At 36.8% G+C, this 19379-nt stretch overlaps 1 protein-coding gene across 2 annotated transcripts; it reads right to left on the bottom strand.

Moving 5' to 3' along the window:
* Positions 1–1328: 1328 nt before the first annotated feature.
* LOC113712354 (oxysterol-binding protein-related protein 1C-like) lies at positions 1329–18674 on the bottom strand. 2 transcript variants are annotated; one of them, XM_027235743.2, is made up of 10 exons: positions 17601–18674; positions 16633–16989; positions 12722–12815; positions 8021–8478; positions 6945–7100; positions 4569–4736; positions 4347–4487; positions 3475–3705; positions 2916–3029; positions 1329–1657 (listed from the first exon to the last, which is right to left on the bottom strand). In XM_027235743.2, the coding sequence occupies exons 1-10, from the start codon at positions 18201–18203 to the stop codon at positions 1490–1492; spliced, it is 2490 nt and encodes an 829-aa protein (XP_027091544.2). In that variant the 5' UTR covers positions 18204–18674; the 3' UTR covers positions 1329–1489. The 2 variants fall into 2 exon arrangements, with proteins under 2 accessions (XP_027091544.2, XP_027091545.2); XM_027235744.2 differs by having other exon boundaries at positions 8030–8478.
* Positions 18675–19379: the final 705 nt, after the last annotated feature.

The following is a 19379-nucleotide window of genomic DNA, read 5'->3' as shown; positions in this document are numbered from 1 at the left end:
CCAAAACCTAAAGGTGTTCAAATTTCGGAAAATTTTGAAAAACCAACCAATCCAATATATATTGGATTTCAGATTTTTCATAAAATCAAAATATATCCAATTTTAATGTTTGGTAAAATACTTCAAGAACAGATATTTAAAATACACTACTGTACCCATTACTGGCAGAATTTCCAAACTTATATATATATATATAGACACACACACATATTAGTTATATCCATACATATTACTAAATACTAATTACTAACTAATAATTATTGAATTACTAACTAGTGAGTAGTAGCTACATGTTACTACCAACAAACTTATTGATTAGTTTAACTATTACTATTGAGTACTAACTACTAATGACTTAATAATTAGTATTTGTTTCTTAAGACTAGTTCGAGTACTTGAGAATTTTGAGATTTTGGACTATTAGCAAAGACCGCAAAAATAATTGAAATATTGTTTTGGTGCAATAAATTTTTTAGAAAAAAATTGAAATATTTTAGCTTGTTATTGGCATTTTGAATTTCGGATACTATCGAATTATCGATTCTCCACCTGAAATCCAATTACCAATACCCAAATTACCAAACTAAAGTTTGGACTGTAATCAAATATTCATCTTGACAAATTGATTGTCAAATTCTCAAAAAAAAAATTTACCGAATTCCCCATTACAAGTCGATGGACAACCCTACATAGGACCTCCTAATTACAATTTCTCCCATCATATGAGAAAATATGAAACTCAAATTCATGATCCACACGATATTAGATCTTTTATAAACATCAACATCAATTACCAGACCATAGTCTCATCAGCAATGCAAGACAATTTCTCATGAAAAAACATTTAAAATTTTCCTGGAAATTTGAGAATTTCCCTGCTTATAACTTGTAACGCAAGACTGAATCATTCATGTAAAATCCAGAAGAAGAAGAAGGGAAAAAAATAACAACAACTACCCTTGTATCCCGAAAAAATCTGATTTTCAGAAGCAGGTTAGCAAGTCGGTTACGTTTAGCACCACGGTTGATGTTCCTGCACGCATTAAGAGGAGTATGCGATAAATTTACCGTCACCATCACTTGTGCCCCACTTTCGGGTTGCTGTAGAAATGTCAAATTCCAAAACTGTTGTTCCATGTGTAAGTACATGTGGCAGAACTGTGTGGAATCGTTTCACCAAGAAAATCAAAGCCATTCATATTTACATCACGAAAGATGGGGGAGTAAAATTTAAAAAAAAAAAAATCATATGCTGAGTCGCCAGGATATGAAGAAAAAGTTAGAAAAGGAATAAATGCTAAAGTAGAGAAAAGGAATAAATGCTAAAGTAGAGAAAAGTCGAAAGAACCTTTTATTCAGGAAGCATTTGATCTACACTAAATGGTTTGTCAATGACGTCCCTGGCCCCGGACAACAATCACCGGCTGCCTAAACCAATATTTCTGTCGTAAATGAAAGAAAAAAGGAATCCAAAATTTTTGAAGCTTCCTCAGTCTAATATGTGGTCAGACGCAATGTGACCAAAAATATCACGGCATGAATCCCACTTCGCCTCTTCCCTTGCTTCCCAATACCCACCAATGTAGCGGTAAGAATCACATCCTTTGTCATAAGCAAACCACCGTGGTTTCCAACCCCTCTCTTGCATTTTACGGGCCTGTAGAGTATAGATAAGTATATTATTACCGCATCAACACACAACCCCTGAAGCCAACATCATCAACTATAATGAAGCTCGGTTCTTGGCACATCAGAAATAGCCCCGTTTAGATACCTAATTCAGGACAACCTCTAACTAGAAAGCAGTTCGAACATATGCTACACAAAATTATATTTCAGTTGAGCAACATCTTGTAATATATAACTTTCATTTATTCTCCCAAACACAAATATCAATCCACTGGAGAGCAATAAGAAGCACATAATCCAAATTTTCCTTAAAACGTTGTTGGCAAATCATTTTTCCCAAGATCCCCACATTCTTTTGAAGGAAAGAGGCAAAGCAACATAGAAGCTCTGACGCTCCAAAAACAAATAGTTGCAAGATCCCCATGTTCGTAACTTCAATCATGGGAATAGCAAGAAAGAAATCGGAACAGCAAACTAATCTTTGAAAGTTCTAGAAAAATTTACCAAAGAGCTTAACTTAAAAAAGCACAGAGAATTCAAAACCAGACCTTCATGGGAATCATGCAGAATCCAAAAACAGCAGATCTTTACAGAATTCAAACATGAGGTCGTGTGCGTGTACAGATCTGTTGGAGTGCATGGGAGAAATTCTGAAAACTAATTGCAAAACTAAAGGATATATTTTCTACATCCTACTTCACAATAGACAAATTTTCTAACAATCAATGAAAGATCCCATGCCACAATAATCCCAACCTATTTTAATGCAAGTCATACATATTTAGGTTGACTTTGTTGTCAGGCCATATTGATTTATCTAGTTATGTTTATCAATAAAAAAAAATACCCTAATAATTTTCAAAAAGGGGAAGGAGAACCCGAAATCTACAATGCATAGTAAAGAAAATTCATGCAGACAGATAGGAGGAGGGGAGAGAGAGAGAGATAGTGGGACCCCCAGCAGAATTGCGTGCTTTGTGCTCTCAACTTTCTACCTACTGGCATTCCAAAAATTCCAATTTGCCAAAATTCAAATAATAAGTACACCAACCATTCGCCTCCTTGATTCCAACAGCATTGTACCAATAATTGCTGGTAGGTCAAAATTCTACAAACTGGAGTGTCAAAAGTCTACATATGCTCTCAAAATATACTTACAGGTGGGTCAAAATGTAAAAAATGCACAAACCACTAGCCCTTCTGTCTCCAAATTGTAAGCAAAATTAAGTGCTCCAGTCGCAAAATCATTACAAAATCTATTTTTGTTGCAAAGCCATTACAGTTACCTGTCTTTGTCGCTGCTCCAGTCGCAGCTTTTCTGCATTCGCCTGTTCGTACAGCCCATTTTCCAAGCACCTTTGATCAGGTCTCAACCTTGAATCGGTCGGTGGTAGCCTTTCCTGCAAATGACATTAAGTTGATTGACTGCATGCCAAAAAAAATGCAATGGCCCTCAGCAAATATGCAAAAGTAAACCATCTTTTTTCATGCCAATATGCAGATACATCAATTTGTGGGGGCAGGAATGAGATATTGATAGTAATATAGTAACACAGAAGAAATCAGAATGGATAAAGAGCCACTAAGAACCAAAAACTTAAAAACAATTGAAACATCATAATGACCCATCCACATGTTTAAACAAAAAAATCTGCACCAGAACCTGATCAAGAAATCATTCATAGTGGCAATAACAAATTTTGCTATTCAGAGTCAAAAAGAAGATACACCACAAGCATCCAGTAACTACATGAAAACTTTCCCCAGTATAAAATAGCATCGTTCCAATAGAATAATAAACACTCAAACCAAATGAAGAATAGAAGTGTGTCTCTTTAACTACACCTTCAGTCCCGGGGTAAGTTCGTTCAATGTCATGGCAAAACGGGTAAAATTATATCTTGTTTGGAACTTAGGAGGTTTGCTCCGCTTCCAAAGTAAATGTGCTTCTGACAGAGATTCAGCTCCTTTTCCTCTAGAAGAACACTCTCCATTCACATAATGCATGCTCTCATCCCACTTCCCAAAGAGGGTTGCAACTGTCTTTCCACTCCTATCCTGGACTATTCCTTGTACCTGCAAAAGGCTAAGCATCATTAATGCCATAACATTATAAAAGTGTAAGTCAAATACTCATCAAAAGAAGCCATACAAAGATTCTAAATGCACATTTTCTCTCTATCAACTTTCCTAGCTGTATGACACAATGTATGATGAACCTTCTTCCTATCAGATACTTCCAAAATGACTTGTAATTTTCAAGCGGCAGGCGAAGTAGACATTATTCCCATTCCAAATGCCAAAGACTAGGTAGACGCATGAATCTCTTCAACAGAACATGTTGACATGTCTTCTATTGGCATATGACAAAGCATGCAAGCCAAAAAACACAGGCATGATCCTTCTTTACAGATAGAAAAAAATCAATCCCACCTAGAGAAGGGTCCAGTAGACCTCAGAACAAAGTACTAAAAACCACCATATTCCTGTTTCCACAAGACAAAGGCAGCATGCACCACAAGAGGAAATGATACATTTTCCCCACATTATTATTTTTTTTAACAGTTTAAAGAGAGTCTCAAAATTATGAAAGGATATCATAACTTGAAAGAATTTCTTTCATCAATCGATTTTGCTCTTTGGTTAAAAGAACATGCAAAAATTAGATAAAATGTGTGACTTTCCTATGTTTTGAGAGAAACAGAGGGAGAGTGAACCTGATGAGGATTGCGGTCTATGATAGACTGCTCCTTGAATTTCAGTTTACATGAATAATCACGGTTTCCTTGAATTCGCATGGTACCATAGTGATCACAATATAGTTTTCCCAAAATAAGATTGTAAATGGATGTTGTTACCTGTTACACAGAGAGATCCAGATATACATCAAACATGACAAACAAGTAAAAGCATCACTAGTCATAACCCAGGAATTGCACCTTACTCCATTGAAATACTTCTCCATCATCAAATTCCAGAGTTAAAACACCAACAGGTTCTAGTTGTATAGAGCGACCCCAGAATTTGCTTTTCAAATTGCTATCACCATAAAACTTCCATCCAGTACCCTCGCAGTGACAAGCTACAATCATAGGATGATGACTGACCTGATTCAAATGAAACCCAACCTCATGATGATAGTACACTAGCAAACTTTTAAAAATCACAATGAAGGCAAAGAGTTAAGTATTTCTACCCAAACTACTACCAAAAGCTAGCAGAGTGGAAAATAGAGAAGAATTCAATGAATGTGCAATCCAATGAAACACATCAGGTAGCATTGTAGTACACAAGACAAACTTCCAAGCAGCAAACAAATACATTCCCATTTGGTATGTACTGTCAGTGCAACCTTATGTAACATAAGTAAGACCATAAAGAGAACAAGATAAAATCATCTCATCACACACTGGATCCCACTAAAACACCACATGCTTTAAGTATATAGATAACAGTCAATCATAGAGAAAATGAACAATGATCCCCAAAGTTTGGAATATGGATATTCTGATAAATACAAACTTTACCAGAGTCCCTTAAGCAGTACAAAGAAAGGTAATCCGAAATTCAAAAGAATTTCATAAATTCCTTAGAATGCTTAAAATATATTCAGACATTAATATCAATACATGTATAATTGCACATAATCAGTTTGACCAGAAAGACAAGTTAAAGGATGATATAAAAGATCCCCATTACTGAAACTATTGAATTATAAAATGAACAAGACTAAACACAATGCAGTAAAAAATTTAATGACCATAAATGCATCTGGCAGACTAAAAGTCAAAAAAGGGATCTGAGGTACTGAGTACAAGCAATACCAGCCAGCAAGGAATTAGTAAGAGAGCTGTAGTGCAGAGCTGAGGAAGATGATGAATGAACAGCACATACTATAAGATGATGAATGAAACTCACTGATTGTGACTAACCAACAATAGAGCCCACAAGAACTTAAGCATATATACATAATATATATACACACATACACAACGTGCTTGGTTTTCAGTGGTCTCCACAAACCTGCTCAATCATCCAGCTGGTCACCTTTTGGGCTCCCTTGTCCTTTAGGGCATGGGCTAGGCTATCTAGTGGTCTTTTTTTTTCTGGTAAAAAAGGCTAATCAAGGATGTCCTATGCTCTGACATCCTTGAGGAGATCCCTCATTCTCAGCATGCAATACACTTCCCCTTCGATATGCATTCCTAAGCAAAAGCTGTGAGAGCATAGGAGCTATATGACTACAAGTAAAGCAACATCTCCCTCAAAGTTTAATACAAAGTCTTCTCCATGAGCCCCTAAATACTGTACAGGGCTGGTGGGCCCCATGGAATAACAGATAGGCATGGTTATTGTTCAGATGGAGGACACCCTAGGGTGACAATTGGCCAATATGATGAGCCCCACAGCTTCACCTAGTCCACAAGAAGCCCTAGGTCAGCCTCCGGCCAACAGGTCAAACCCTTGGGGAACCCCCAGCTCCCACTAGCCCAAACAATCACCATTCCACAATGTGGCTAGGGAAGCACCCTTGCTGTCCTTGTCCTACAGGTGCATCCCACAATTACAAGACCTCCTTCCCAGATTGGTGGGTGGGTCTTGCATTGTGGCAGGGCTCAAAAGGTCAGTCTTCCACTAGGATAGTGGAACTTTCTCTGTACCTTCACTTCCTCCACTTATGTGGAGCCCCAAGGTCCCACTTTACTGGCATTTCTTGCAATGCAAAATGAGTCAGTGGGCTAAGGGGATAATGATCCTATCTCTGGCTAGGGCTGGCAAGCACTATAGATTATGAAGTACTACAACAGACTATGCCCCTTTAGCAGGAGCACTTCAACAGCCTGGTGATACTTCATCTTAAATGAAGCTTATGGTGGCCAAATCCATGGATTGTTTGTAAGCACTAAGATGCACACAACCAGCAGGGGTTAGGGATATGTATCGTCCTTTTAGGTTTCACATACCCTGTAAAAGAATGGTACTTCACTTTCCAGCAATCACCTCCATTTTTTTCATGATATGACTTAGTATTCCACACCATAAAGTTCCACATTTATACCTTGTAGTTGGTGCTGTAATGGTAATTATAGCAGGAAGCAATGCTACTACAGACAGCATGGGAGCTTTCTCAATACCACTATACGTTTTAATCAAGCCCTTCTCCCTAGAAGATACTGGAGCATATCCTTGTGTTACTTTAAGTATACCAGAGGGAGTCAGAGAAAATAAAACTGGAGTTTCCAGAAAGAAGAAAACAGGATAAATTACTGAAAATGGAAAAAAATTTGTACATTGCATTAAAGAATAGAATTCACCTTCTCTGAGAAAAACCGGAGCCCTTTGTCAGGATAATCAGCCTCATAAGTCTCCCCTAATAGTGGATTAAATGGTTTGCAACTTCTTCCTTCAGTACACGCATACCCAGATACTGCAAATGCTGCTACATTTAAAATCCTCATAAGGCTATTACCCTATCATGTCATATGTTGGTAACAAGTCAGAAACTAGAAGAACAATGGTAAGTGCATCTCCAAATATGTCGTGAAAAATATAAAGAGAATGCTTGTTATGCCCTATTGCAAACTCTGTCTTGATGCTATGTATTTAATTTGTAAAACACAGATTATACAACAGAGAACCTAAACATGAACCACATAAAAATGACAACAAAGGTTAAGAACAATAAAAGGCTGAATATAAATGAAATACGCTAGACGATTAACTAAACAACCATTCAGATCCAAGGCCTCAGTTACACAATCAAATAGTCCAGCATTAATAATATCCAAAAAAGTATTGTTACACGTACATAACCATGGTTACCGACATCTTCTCTAGCTAGTCAGACTTTCAAGATGACCCTCATAAGGCAACACACAAGAGGATCTGTTCATTACCACAAAAATTCCAATCAAGGACCTTTTCCATGCTTAATACTGTTGTTGGAAACTAGGAAATCATTCTATATGGCCACAAATGATCAAATTTTGGAACCAATATCTCCCAAGTTCTTCAAATATCCATCTCATTTTGCACTTGGGATTGCTAAACTCCTACATGCACTCCCCAGCAACGTGAACACATTAACATGCCTCACAATTAAGATGATTACAGTCTTCAACTGAAGTACCTTAGAGCTGTCATATCAGCTAGTTTGATGACAATTTGCAATTTACAAAATACTCCATTATATGTTAACTTTAGGCAAGCCAAAGCATATCTTGAAAAACACAGATCATACAGAAGAAAAAAAGTCCAAAAATTAATATGATGTACTCAACCAACAAGTCAAGCTCATATCGACTGAGATCAATGGAAACTGAAGGTATTGACTATCAAGCATGAGCACGGGAAGGAAATTTCAAACAGAAAGCACTAATTTTCCTCTTACTATGCATACCCTTTTCCCCCATTCATAAGCACGATCAATTAGATATGAATACTCCAAATCCTCAAAGCACTTTTGCAAAGAAGACAGAGGTTCATTGAAGTAGACAGGAAGACAAACTCTTGTGAGGTCCTTCCCAATGTTGTCTTTAATCATCGACCATAAGCTCACACTTTTCTCGGTTTCAACAGGATCAGGTAATTTTTTGCGACGCTTTATGTAGGGAAAGTTAGCACCAGCGGATTTAATAGCAGGATCGACACCATCATCAGATTCAAAAGCATAAAGTTCATCTTCACCAGATGAGAAAGATGATGTGCGAAAATCAGATCCATTGCTCTTGAAGGAACTTGAAGACAAGAAGTCCCTTGTGTCAAAGAAGGTGTTATCTTCTTCATCTGTATCCTCTTCTGCAGCATCAACTCTTTCAGTATCATCTTCAGATTCACTGGCACTGGCCTCTGGAAAAAAAGCATCATATACTTTTAGCAATTTATGGTTAATAATCCCACTAAGAATAAACTATTACCCTCCAATCTTGACACTGCTTTTAAGAAGTTATACATACAACAGGCCAAAGTAGGCTACAAGGCTATGGCCTTCATGCTGTGTAAGTTGAGAGACAGCGATAAAGTGAGTGTCGAGGAGGTAGTCATACAAGAACACAGAAACAAATTATCCATGTAACAGAAAAAACACATTTGCTAATGCAATTGGTAAATCTTCTGTCTATAAGCAAAAGAACAAATAATAGTCAAATATAAGATTGGCTCAGAATCACTAAAATGACGCTTAACCATACTATGCATACTGTAACAGAAAGAAAGCTGTCAAAACAGGGCTCGATTAAGCACATAAGGAGATTATCCTATCATTTAGTAAAGTTGATCCTAAGTAAAAAGAAAACCTATTATAAAAGAAAAGCCTGAATTCTATTACTTCGTATGTGATTTCAGAAATCTCTGTTCTAGAGAATTCTATTACTCGAACACCATTGATGTCCAATAGCTCTAAAAGTAACCGCTGAATTTGCTAGTACCTCGTCCTTTGAGTATAACAGAGCAAATGATGGTATAGCAATGAACATCAGGATGATTCCAGGAAATATGATCCAAAGAATCATGATAGTAGTTCCATGCACAATCCTATGCGAAATTGACTATGTTTTATACTACAAATGCCATAAAGTGCGAACCAAGATCTATGTTATGAAAACTAAAAGCAAAATGATGGACAAAAACACAGCGTGATGTGAGTCTTTTATTCCTTGGATAATACGTGTTGCTGTATCTTGAGATCCTAATTGCTATGGTTCAAGGTGCATCACAAGGAGCTATTGAAAGGAATAGCCTAGAACAATAATTTTTTTGTTTCATTCTTGGACTACTCTGCTTCCCCATTGCCCCTCCCAACATCCCCCCCCCCCCCCAAAAAAAAAAAGACACCTCCCTCACTGCATACTTCGCATATATTAAGTCGTCATTAATCTGCCTCTTAAAGGCAGAAAGAAAAAAGATTTGCAGGCAGAGAGGAGATCAAAACCCCAAAAAAGGCCTAATGAATCTATTCCTGCAACTTCCCCGGGAGAGGCTGATAAGAAGCAGCTAAGAATCAGCAGCTATTGAAGCCCCCATATGTTGAAGGACTACAGGTAGTGCTTCATCTTCTATCTTAATAGTAGCGGTCAATGGGAAGAAGAGTAGCTATAAAAGAAAAAGACCTAGGTCCTTTTGCCGATTCGCTAAACAAGAGATCAATTCACAAAGCAGGCTACTCAAATGTGATAATAGATTCTAAGTTCTGAGAAAGTATACTGAAAGCACATTCTCCTATTCAGGTTAGGGAAGGAGTTGTACTAGCTATGCCATCTAATTGAGAAAAGGAGATCAATTAAACCAAGCAAGTCTGGCAGGCATTGATTGAACCTCCATCCGGAGATTCAGCAGTACGAGCAAGTCGGAAGAAAGCAGACAGTCCACTGAACAGTTGGTTCTGTGTAAAGATGGTGAACAGCAATGGTACTCATTTTGAGACCATCTTAAAGACCTGCTAGCCACAACTTCATACCAACCTCAACATCCGACAGTTGCCAACAATCTACCCCATCCTGGAAAGGAGATCAGATAGCTAACTAACGCCACCTATTCCTCTCGCTTAAATGCTTTGTAAGTCAGTAGCAGGCATCCTACCCAGTTCTAATTGACTAAGATTATGCTCCTCCAAGGAGCAAGCTTGCTTTAACCAACTCCCTTTTTGATAAGAAGTCAGAAAACCCCAACCCAACACTCATTATATTCGAATGAAGGATGAATAGTGCCCAAACCTATTCCTATCAAAATGTGAGAATTTACTAAACAAGTAAACAAACCTTTTCTATCTTTTTTCTTTGTCAAAATTTTTCTATCCTACTAGTAGAGCACTAAAGAGGATGCCTTTTATTGCTCATCACCAACAAAGCATTCGGTTTGTTTTATGTAGCCTCAGCAGCATTCTTTGTTATCACGGGGGTCTAACACTTCAAGTGCTATCCGAATCTATTAAAGATCAGATATCTTGGAACTGGAAGATTTATTAATCAAATACCATGTCCTGCAATATTTTAACTTCAAAAGCAAAAGATACCAAGCCATCAAATGATAGACAGAATGAACAAAGTTCCGTGGACATGAAAACTAACAAAATGCTGCAATAAAGCTAATGTCAGCCTCACCAGATGAAAGCTTTGCAATTTTTGAAAGGTTCCTTTCTACTTTTAAACAGGCTGTGAAGCAGCAGCTACATAAATAAAGAAAAATGATTTCCGCACACCCTTAAAATCATTTGTTAATGGAAGATAGCTTCATGGTCATTTATAGGTCTGGGATCATAAACTTGGAAGTATTTACAAAGCCATTCCCCTTATCACAGTGGGTATAATAAAATGGATGCACTACCTTAAGTGGACTCCACTTGGTAGCTTGTAAGCAAATGGAACTTCAACTTAATTTATGCATGTGTATTGAATCAAATCCCAAATGACACCTGAGAACTCTTTCCGTTTAAGAATCTTTACTTCTATCTTGTTACATTACCTTTTTCTCTTTCATATAAGTTATTTAAAATAGCTTTTTGACGACATATCTCTTAAAATTATTATATGCAGCCAAAAAAAAGAATTCTTCAATTCAATGTTTTACTTATATGTTAAGCTCCACCAGAAGCGGGCAACAGATCCATCGAAGGGCCTTTTCCCATATGTACAAGATGCCTTTCTCCAAAACAGAAGGCTTTCAGAAGTTATATCGAGGGAAAACAGGACCCACCCACCCCCCTCCGCCACAGGGCTGCGGGATGGAGAAATCAAAAACATTAGTACTACAATATAAGATGATGAACCATAAGGGGGCAATCAGAGTATAAAATGCTTCATATAAAAGACTTCAGCTAACAAGAACCAGGAAAATGCACCATGCACCAATATCGTCCACCATGTTTAAAATAATTTGTATCACTCTATCTAAGAACCCTTATTTATCTAGAACATCCAAGAGGACAACAGTAGCAACTCCACAACTTGATGCTAATGTATCACTGTACTATATCAAACACTGACTGTTATGTTTCATCCAGTCTAGCATTTCCACAACCAAAAGCATGATACTCTAGGTAACACAACCTCAACTCACAGAACACTATTCCACCCCATCCAATGCACAAGTTCATGAGCTGATAACAAACGTTTCTATTCTCATTTCACTCTCCCTTATATTTTGTGTACCTACATCTAAAAACGTTTTCAAGAAAACTCAGCTGCACTCCAGATCCAATCTCATAATAGTGATTTTAAATCGATCAACTTCTCGAAAAAATTAACATAGAAGGTCCAACTCCTAATTTACTATTTCTTTCATCATTTTATTATCACTTGTTACACTCTATACGAAGTTCTTAAATCATAAGAATCTATATAGAACAATGCCACATGATAACTATTTTAAGTGGTGAAAACCAGAGTCTGCATATGCCCTCCTCTACACAGCAGCAATAAGGTACACTTATCTAGAAAGTAATACACAGGTAAAATATTTACTCTTGAAATTAATAAAAGAAAATTGAAATTAGTTTCGACAGATAATTTACAAACTTATCTGCATTGTATATTGGTGATTAAAATGCATAAAAGGTAGTCTTCTGAAAGTTCAAAATGTACAGCATGAGTGTTATACCAAACAATTTGTTCCTGACTTAGATATAATTAATTCATACACATGCATTCAACTCTTCCATTAGTTATTGCAATAATAAACATGTATCACATACTGGTCCAACAATGCAAGATCAGAAGCAAACATGCCCAAGATTAGCTACAGTATCAATCGTGTTTACTCTCATGTTTGTATTATCAACTATTTTAGAAGAGTAGACAAGGATGATTGCAAGCAATTCCTTACTGGAACTCAAGTCCACATTACTATTGCCTAGTAAAATGGTCTATTATAATGAAACTCAATTCTGACAATATAAAGGAGAAATAAAGCACTTAATTAATCAGTCAAAACTAATAATAACTATTTATCTTCTTTTGTGAGTATTAAGAATTTAGCCAAGAGAGCTGGTAAAGAAAGAAAATATTAAAATAAGGGAACCCACAAAAGTGCCTGACTACAAAATCATATAAGATCCGCGAAGCAATGCAATGAAAGATAAATCTGTGATTATGCTTACCACTATATTTGTCTTGCCTTGATCTGCTAAATGCCCCTTTCAATTGTCTTTGACTCTCATCGACTACTGTGTTTTCCAGATCAACCTTTTCTGTCTAAAACAACCAGAACAGGGGCACTATCTTAGGACAAGAACAGACAATCTCATACAATAAGGAAACTAAAGGCACAAGCTCCATATTGTTGGAAACATTGACATACTAGGACAACTGACTATTGAGCATACACAAGTCAAGCACATGAACCTAGGTTGCTAAAAACAACCGAGGGAGTAAAAAATCCATATTCAGATAAATCCCAATTTATAGCTTCACTAAACCAAAGATGAAAACCAAACTCCAACTAAAGATAAATCCATGTTCCTTAACATCAGTCTCAAAAGGCATCCACAGGAGACAAGTACATGGAGACTTGACGAAGCTTACCAACATATGTGTAGTACATCTACACTGCTTTCAACTAGGAAAAAGGGATCCTACATGTAACAAAGCCAAGAGAAATTCTAAAGAACACAAACCTAAGACAAACCAGGAAAAGAAAACTTCTCATCAATTGTTGAGACCAAAGGATTTTTCATGGTTCAACTTTTATACATAAATTGCCCTACCATGCAGGACATACTTTAAACCCTAATGAGAGACTAGACTAAACGCACTTTTCTTTTTCTTTTATTTCAGATGCCAAAGTGAGTACCATGCTATTTATACCATTAAGCCACCAAACTGCAGCTGTTTAAAAAGGTTACCACACATAATATATGCACAAATTTCCAAGAACCCATTATGGTGTACAACACATGAAGTCATTGCATACGATTTCATAACCAATTCCAAGAATCCATTATATTGCAGAGTTGCAGTCAGATCCATTTCTTCTACCATGTGTGACCACTTCACCTTATTGAGCTTATGGCTCTTATAGTTCATTTAAGTGCCCCTTTCAAGAGCTCAAGGATGCATTTGCCAATTTAGTTGGATGCCCTTCCAGCTACACAACACTAAAGATAGAAATGATATACCAGATCACTTGTGAAAAGCTATACTTTATTGCCCAGACACAGTGGACAAATTGGACCTAAAGTCAAAACAACTATGTCAAGAGAACTCAAACAAGACTATCTATTGACATTCTTCAGTTAACACAAGAAGATTTTCATGGGTTTAGTTGCCTAGAACTCCTTCAGCGAAATTCCTTTCTGGTATCCATAAGACATGTAACTTTCCAACTCCATCAGAATACCCAGGTCAGAAGATAAGACTGCAGGTTTCAAAAAATTTCAGCAGTAACAGAAATTTTGTTAATGAGTGCTTCAAGAGGCTGATTTGCAAGCGTCCAAAATTACTAAATCCTAAGAGACATGTACAATCAACTCCAGAATCAGTCGTAAAGTGAAGAACGGCACATCACCAGGTAAAAAGCTACAGAAAAACCATGAAAAGTGGACACACTTGGACCAACTGCTGACAATGAAAGTCAGTAAGCTAAAAAAATGTCATGAATTCTGCTGCTTGCACATGCTTGATTAATATTTCTACCACCATACTAGATTCCCAAACCTGCAGAGCCACAGTTACTTCACCACAAGCACCATGCGTAATGAGCAATTTTCAACTTCAGTGCTTCTGTATGTGCAGATTGAACCAAGGAAAAAAGAATGTCCACACAAACATCGTGAAGCCATAACCACTAGGACATGTTATTGCACTGCAGCAACACCATCACCATTGTCCAATCAATTACACCAGTATTACCATCTTTTTACAAGCACAAATAGATCATCTACTTTCAAGATTGCTAGAAGTGACTGAAAAATTTAGACTGCTTAGAATCATCTGTGTTGCAACCTAATTCAAGATTCTCGGTCCTAATAAATTGGGTGGACACGCATTGACGAATCAAATGTGTAGATGAGAGAAAAGAAAAGAGTAACCGGTAATTGGCAATTGCACAAAAGCATGTCGTAAACTGTGCCCTATCACTTTAGCAACAAAGGGGCAGGAAGCACATAAGAGTACAAGTCATTTCAGTATGTGTTAGAACCAAGACAGATATTAAAAAGACTGCACACCAGAATGTAGCAAATAAAACAGTTTATTTCATCTTGGAGATGCCACTCGTACATTAGAAGCACATAAAAGAAACAAAGCTTCATCCAGATAAAATTTTTTTAAGATAAAATTTTTTTATCGCTCAATTCTAACACAACTGATTTTTCCCATGTTGGCTGCTGCCTGAATAATTTTATTTTGCAGGCACTTTGTAAAGAAATATAACCGAGTCGCGCTAATTCTGGGCAGCAACTCATCTATGTAGCACTTGCCAACCCTTTTTAAAAAGAAAAGTTAGAAGGAACTCTAGGATTCTTTGGCATAAAGTGAAAATATGCATAGACATGGAAAGTGGCATCATAGCACCCAGGCATCTACTTCTCAATTAACTTTTTTGCATTTTTATCTTAAAAACTTGCAGGTCACATAAATTAAGACTTATAAAATACCACTGCTGAAAAGTAAAAAGTACTCCCCTTCTCCAATTCTCTCCCTGTACTCTTTTCTTCAGAACTAGCCCAAGAGCTGTTCAGAACTAGCCTCATGAGACAAACTTTCTTTATTCTACCCGCGTTTTAACCCTTTTCAATTCCTGTGTTATTAATTCACCTTTCTTATTAATCAAAATTCTTTTAAGAATTGCTTTCCAGCATGACTTGATTGCTATTAAAGTAGTTTCCAAATGCAAAGCACATACACCACAAAAGTTCTGGATATCAAGCTTCATAGATAAAAGGGCTACCAACTATGCCAGCTATACTATAGGAGTTACTCGCATACACACAATAAATATTGCAGATCCTGTTGAAGAAGCGAAAACACAACTTCAAATAAACATTATCGAAAATCACTAGAGAACTTTATTTACATGACATTTCACATCTTTATCCTTGAAAGAAACTTGTCCACACAAGAAAATGTCAAAACTATTTTGCGAAATATTGAAGCCACGTTGAGATATAAAATTGCACCAATAGGTATGTAGAACAGCAGAGCAAATAATAATTTGCTTGAGGAAGTTAAGGATGCACTATTGACTTATCAGCACTAAAATGTATTGGCAAAACATATGCTACATTATGTTCTACTCGAGAAATTATGAAGACAGAATGCAACTGTTCAAAACTGCAGCAGTTGATTCTCAACATTCTACCAGGGACGGTACTATTGCAGATCAACCTAACAATCCCAGTATTCAATTGCAGCAACTCTGCCAAAACAGAACAGAAGGCTAAATCTACACCACAAGAAAAAAATTTCAGGGATAGCCCTCAAACTCAGTAGGATAAACTGGAACAGCGTTCCGAGATTTGCGATAATTAGTTCCCAAAGACTCGTTAAATAAGAAGAAAGTCATTATATATGAATCTTCCTAAAGGCTTCTGGCAATGTAAATCAGAGCAGATGAAATTACCCTCTTGGTTAAGAAAATAAAAGAGGCTAAATAGGTAGCATAACATTAACTTTAGACTCTATAACCACACGGCATATAGCAACTGGCAGACAAAGCACAGATAACAGGATATAAACTACATAAAAGGCAAATCATTCAGATGGCAATATAATTCCAAACAAAAAAAAAGAGCAATTTATTTCAGTCGTTTCAATCACTTCAAATGATTGTGTCAACATATACAAAAATGCCAGGACAAATCCGGGATCAAAACTACCTATACAAAAGAACTGGGAAACTATACTACAAAGCTTAAAAAGGGGGAAATAAAGTTAGGAAAGAAAAGAGAGATCATCGAGCGGTTTAGGTGGATAAGAAGGCACTTTGGCCTCTAAAATCCTGCAAAGAAGAAACTGAAGCTGGACTCTGAAATTCATTAGGAAGACATTTTCTAGTAATCATAACTTGTACCTCTAACTGCCGCAGCGTATCAATGAGGAGCCAGTGCTTCTGCTTCAGAAGCATCAATTGATTCTGCAGAGAAGCAAACTCGTCTTTCATAATTTGTTCACTTTCCTCAATAGTATCCTTGCTTGCGCCTGCTTCCAATAATCTTTGCCTCAACTTTTCTGTTGAAACAGCCACATTGTCGATAGAAGCCATTAATTCACTGTTGGACATTCTAGGGAACATGTCCTTCACAGCTTGCAATGCTTCCATCCAAGCCATTCGATCTTCTCTAGTTTCAGCTCTCAAATGCAGCCTCTTTGTTCCAGTAAAAATAGAAAATCTTCTATCATCTGATCTGCTCTCTCGAATAGAGGAAACCTAGAGAAAACCTTTCAAATTTAATTGAGACCAATATGGCCAAATCTAGATATCACCACTACAAGCCCTAAAAAAAATATCAAATAGCAACTACTTCAACATGAACCGACCCTAAGTCATATTCAATTCAAAACCAAAAAATAAACCCTTACAGAAAAAGTTAATCTGATACAAAGTTCAGCATAGTTCTCATTTGTAATAAACACACAAGACAAAAGCTTTGATCCTCATTCTTTTTACTCTGCATATTTTCCACAGAGAGTCCAGTCTATTCTTCCTGAACCCTTCCTTTTTTCTTTGTGAGTTTCGGGAATATCCCCATTCATAGGTCCAAAAAAATACAAATTTAAAAGAATGAGAGAGCAGAACTTTTACTTATCCCCATTAAATCCTCCAAGAAATCATTTTATTTTCATTATCTCATTATTCAACAGATATCAATAGCAATATCAAGCTGAGAGAGCCCAATTTACACAAAAATTCTACATTTAAAAGTAAACTAGATTCAAAAACTATTATTAACTTCTCAAAAAAAGAACAATTTTCTTTTAATTATCCCATCAAAATTAAATCAATATCGATAGCAAATATCAAAAATCATGATCACAAACCTTGAGATGGACTTCACCAACAGGCTTGCGAGTCTTCTGTTGTGATGATGCCGACGATGATAATCCATTCCGCCTGGAGATCCTCTTAAACGACTCTTCCCCAATCAATCTAGCGCCTTTCTCGCTCTCTTGACTCACAACAATCTTATCAGGCCCATGGATCTTGTAATACGACAACACGCCATCTTGCAAAACAAACCACCGCGGCCGCCATCCTTTCCCGTAATTCACCCACTTGTACAAAATTCCCGAAATGCCATGTCCTACAATATCATTTATCTTCGCTGCTCCGCTCGTGCTCCCACTCGCCGCCGCAGCTGCCGCAGTCAATTGAGCAATCTCCCTCCTCGACGGCGGTTGCGACGCCCTCGACAGCCGCGGCGGAGAAAAATATCGACTCGTAGTCTGATCATTATTATTCCTATTATCCCCGTTAATATTACTATTATTTACCTTGCTCTGTTTAATCGGATAATGATTATTATTATTATTATTATTATGATCAGAGGAAGAAGACGCCCGAGGAGGCGGCGGCGACGGTAGCGCCGGTGGCGGAGTCATCGGGTCTGGAATAGTAGAAGAAACGCAACAAAATGGATGCATAGAACAATCGGAAGAGGAAGGGGGGAAAAGGCAAAAAGAAAATTTACAAAACTAAATCAATAAAATTCTGAGAAATACTTTCTAGAGATGAAGATGAGAAATTCATTGGAATATGCCAGAACCCGGATTTTGCGGGAAATGGACAAAATTAATGGGAAAAATTAAATTGACAAAAAATTGGGCGGTTAAACTTACGATTAGTTATAATGCTGATGATTAAGAATTTAATTTTTGGCTAAATGAGGAAAAATGCAATGAGGATGTGATCAGATGGAGAGATTAGAGGCGAAGATTAAGGTGAGGGAAAACGCGGATTCGGTGAGAAAAGATCAATTATTATTGCTATAATTGTTTAAGTAGTAGGGGAAAAAAATTGGGAGAATTTTGGAGGAGTAATTGCGAGGAAAGTACATAGGAAAAAGGGGAAGGAAAGAAAGTTGAGGGGGACAAACGTTTCAAATACAATTAGGGGCGGTTACGGTTAAAGACTGGCAAGAAGAGTTGAGGCCGGCTTTGTGAGTTTTTGGTGTGCGGAGAAAATGACGTGTGGGAGGAGGAGGGAATAAAACGTGGCAGTCTAGGATGGTTATGGGGCTATGAGTGCTTATTTGATTTTTTTTTTTTATCTTTTTGTTTGAAAAGTGGGTTGACCTCGATATCTAGATTTCAAATTGAAATTTGAAAGGGAAAATGTTTAAAACGTGCTTCATATTTTATAAAATAATTTATTTAGTCTCTCAATTTTTAAAATATAAATTTACGTCCCTTACAAATTCATGTTAGTCAAATTTAGTTTCTACCTAAGTTTCCAACTAGTTTTTGGAAGGAGAAGGGAATAAAACGTGGCAAGTTCGGATGGTTGTGGGGCTATGAGTGATTGTTTCAATATTTTTTTTTCTTTTTGTTTGAAAAGTGGATTGATCTCGATATCTAGGTTTCAAATTGAGATCGGAATAAATTTGAAGGGAAAAATACATTGTATTTTTTTATGCGATATATGTAAGATAAAAGAGTAATTGAAAAATATATTTATGATACAAGTAAATAAATTTATGTAAATAATTTGCTATCCAAACACACGTACGATTTTGGTTCCCAAAATTTGGCATAGAAGCGATTTTAATCTTTAAAATTTAAACCAAAGTAAATTTGATTTTAATAGATACATGAATATTA

The sequence above is a fragment of the Coffea arabica genome, chromosome 10e (genome assembly GCF_036785885.1).
Source record: "Coffea arabica cultivar ET-39 chromosome 10e, Coffea Arabica ET-39 HiFi, whole genome shotgun sequence".
Classification (NCBI taxonomy): domain Eukaryota; kingdom Viridiplantae; phylum Streptophyta; class Magnoliopsida; order Gentianales; family Rubiaceae; genus Coffea; species Coffea arabica.
The sequence above is the reverse complement of the archived record's forward strand: the minus strand, read 5'-3'. Positions and strand labels throughout refer to the sequence as shown.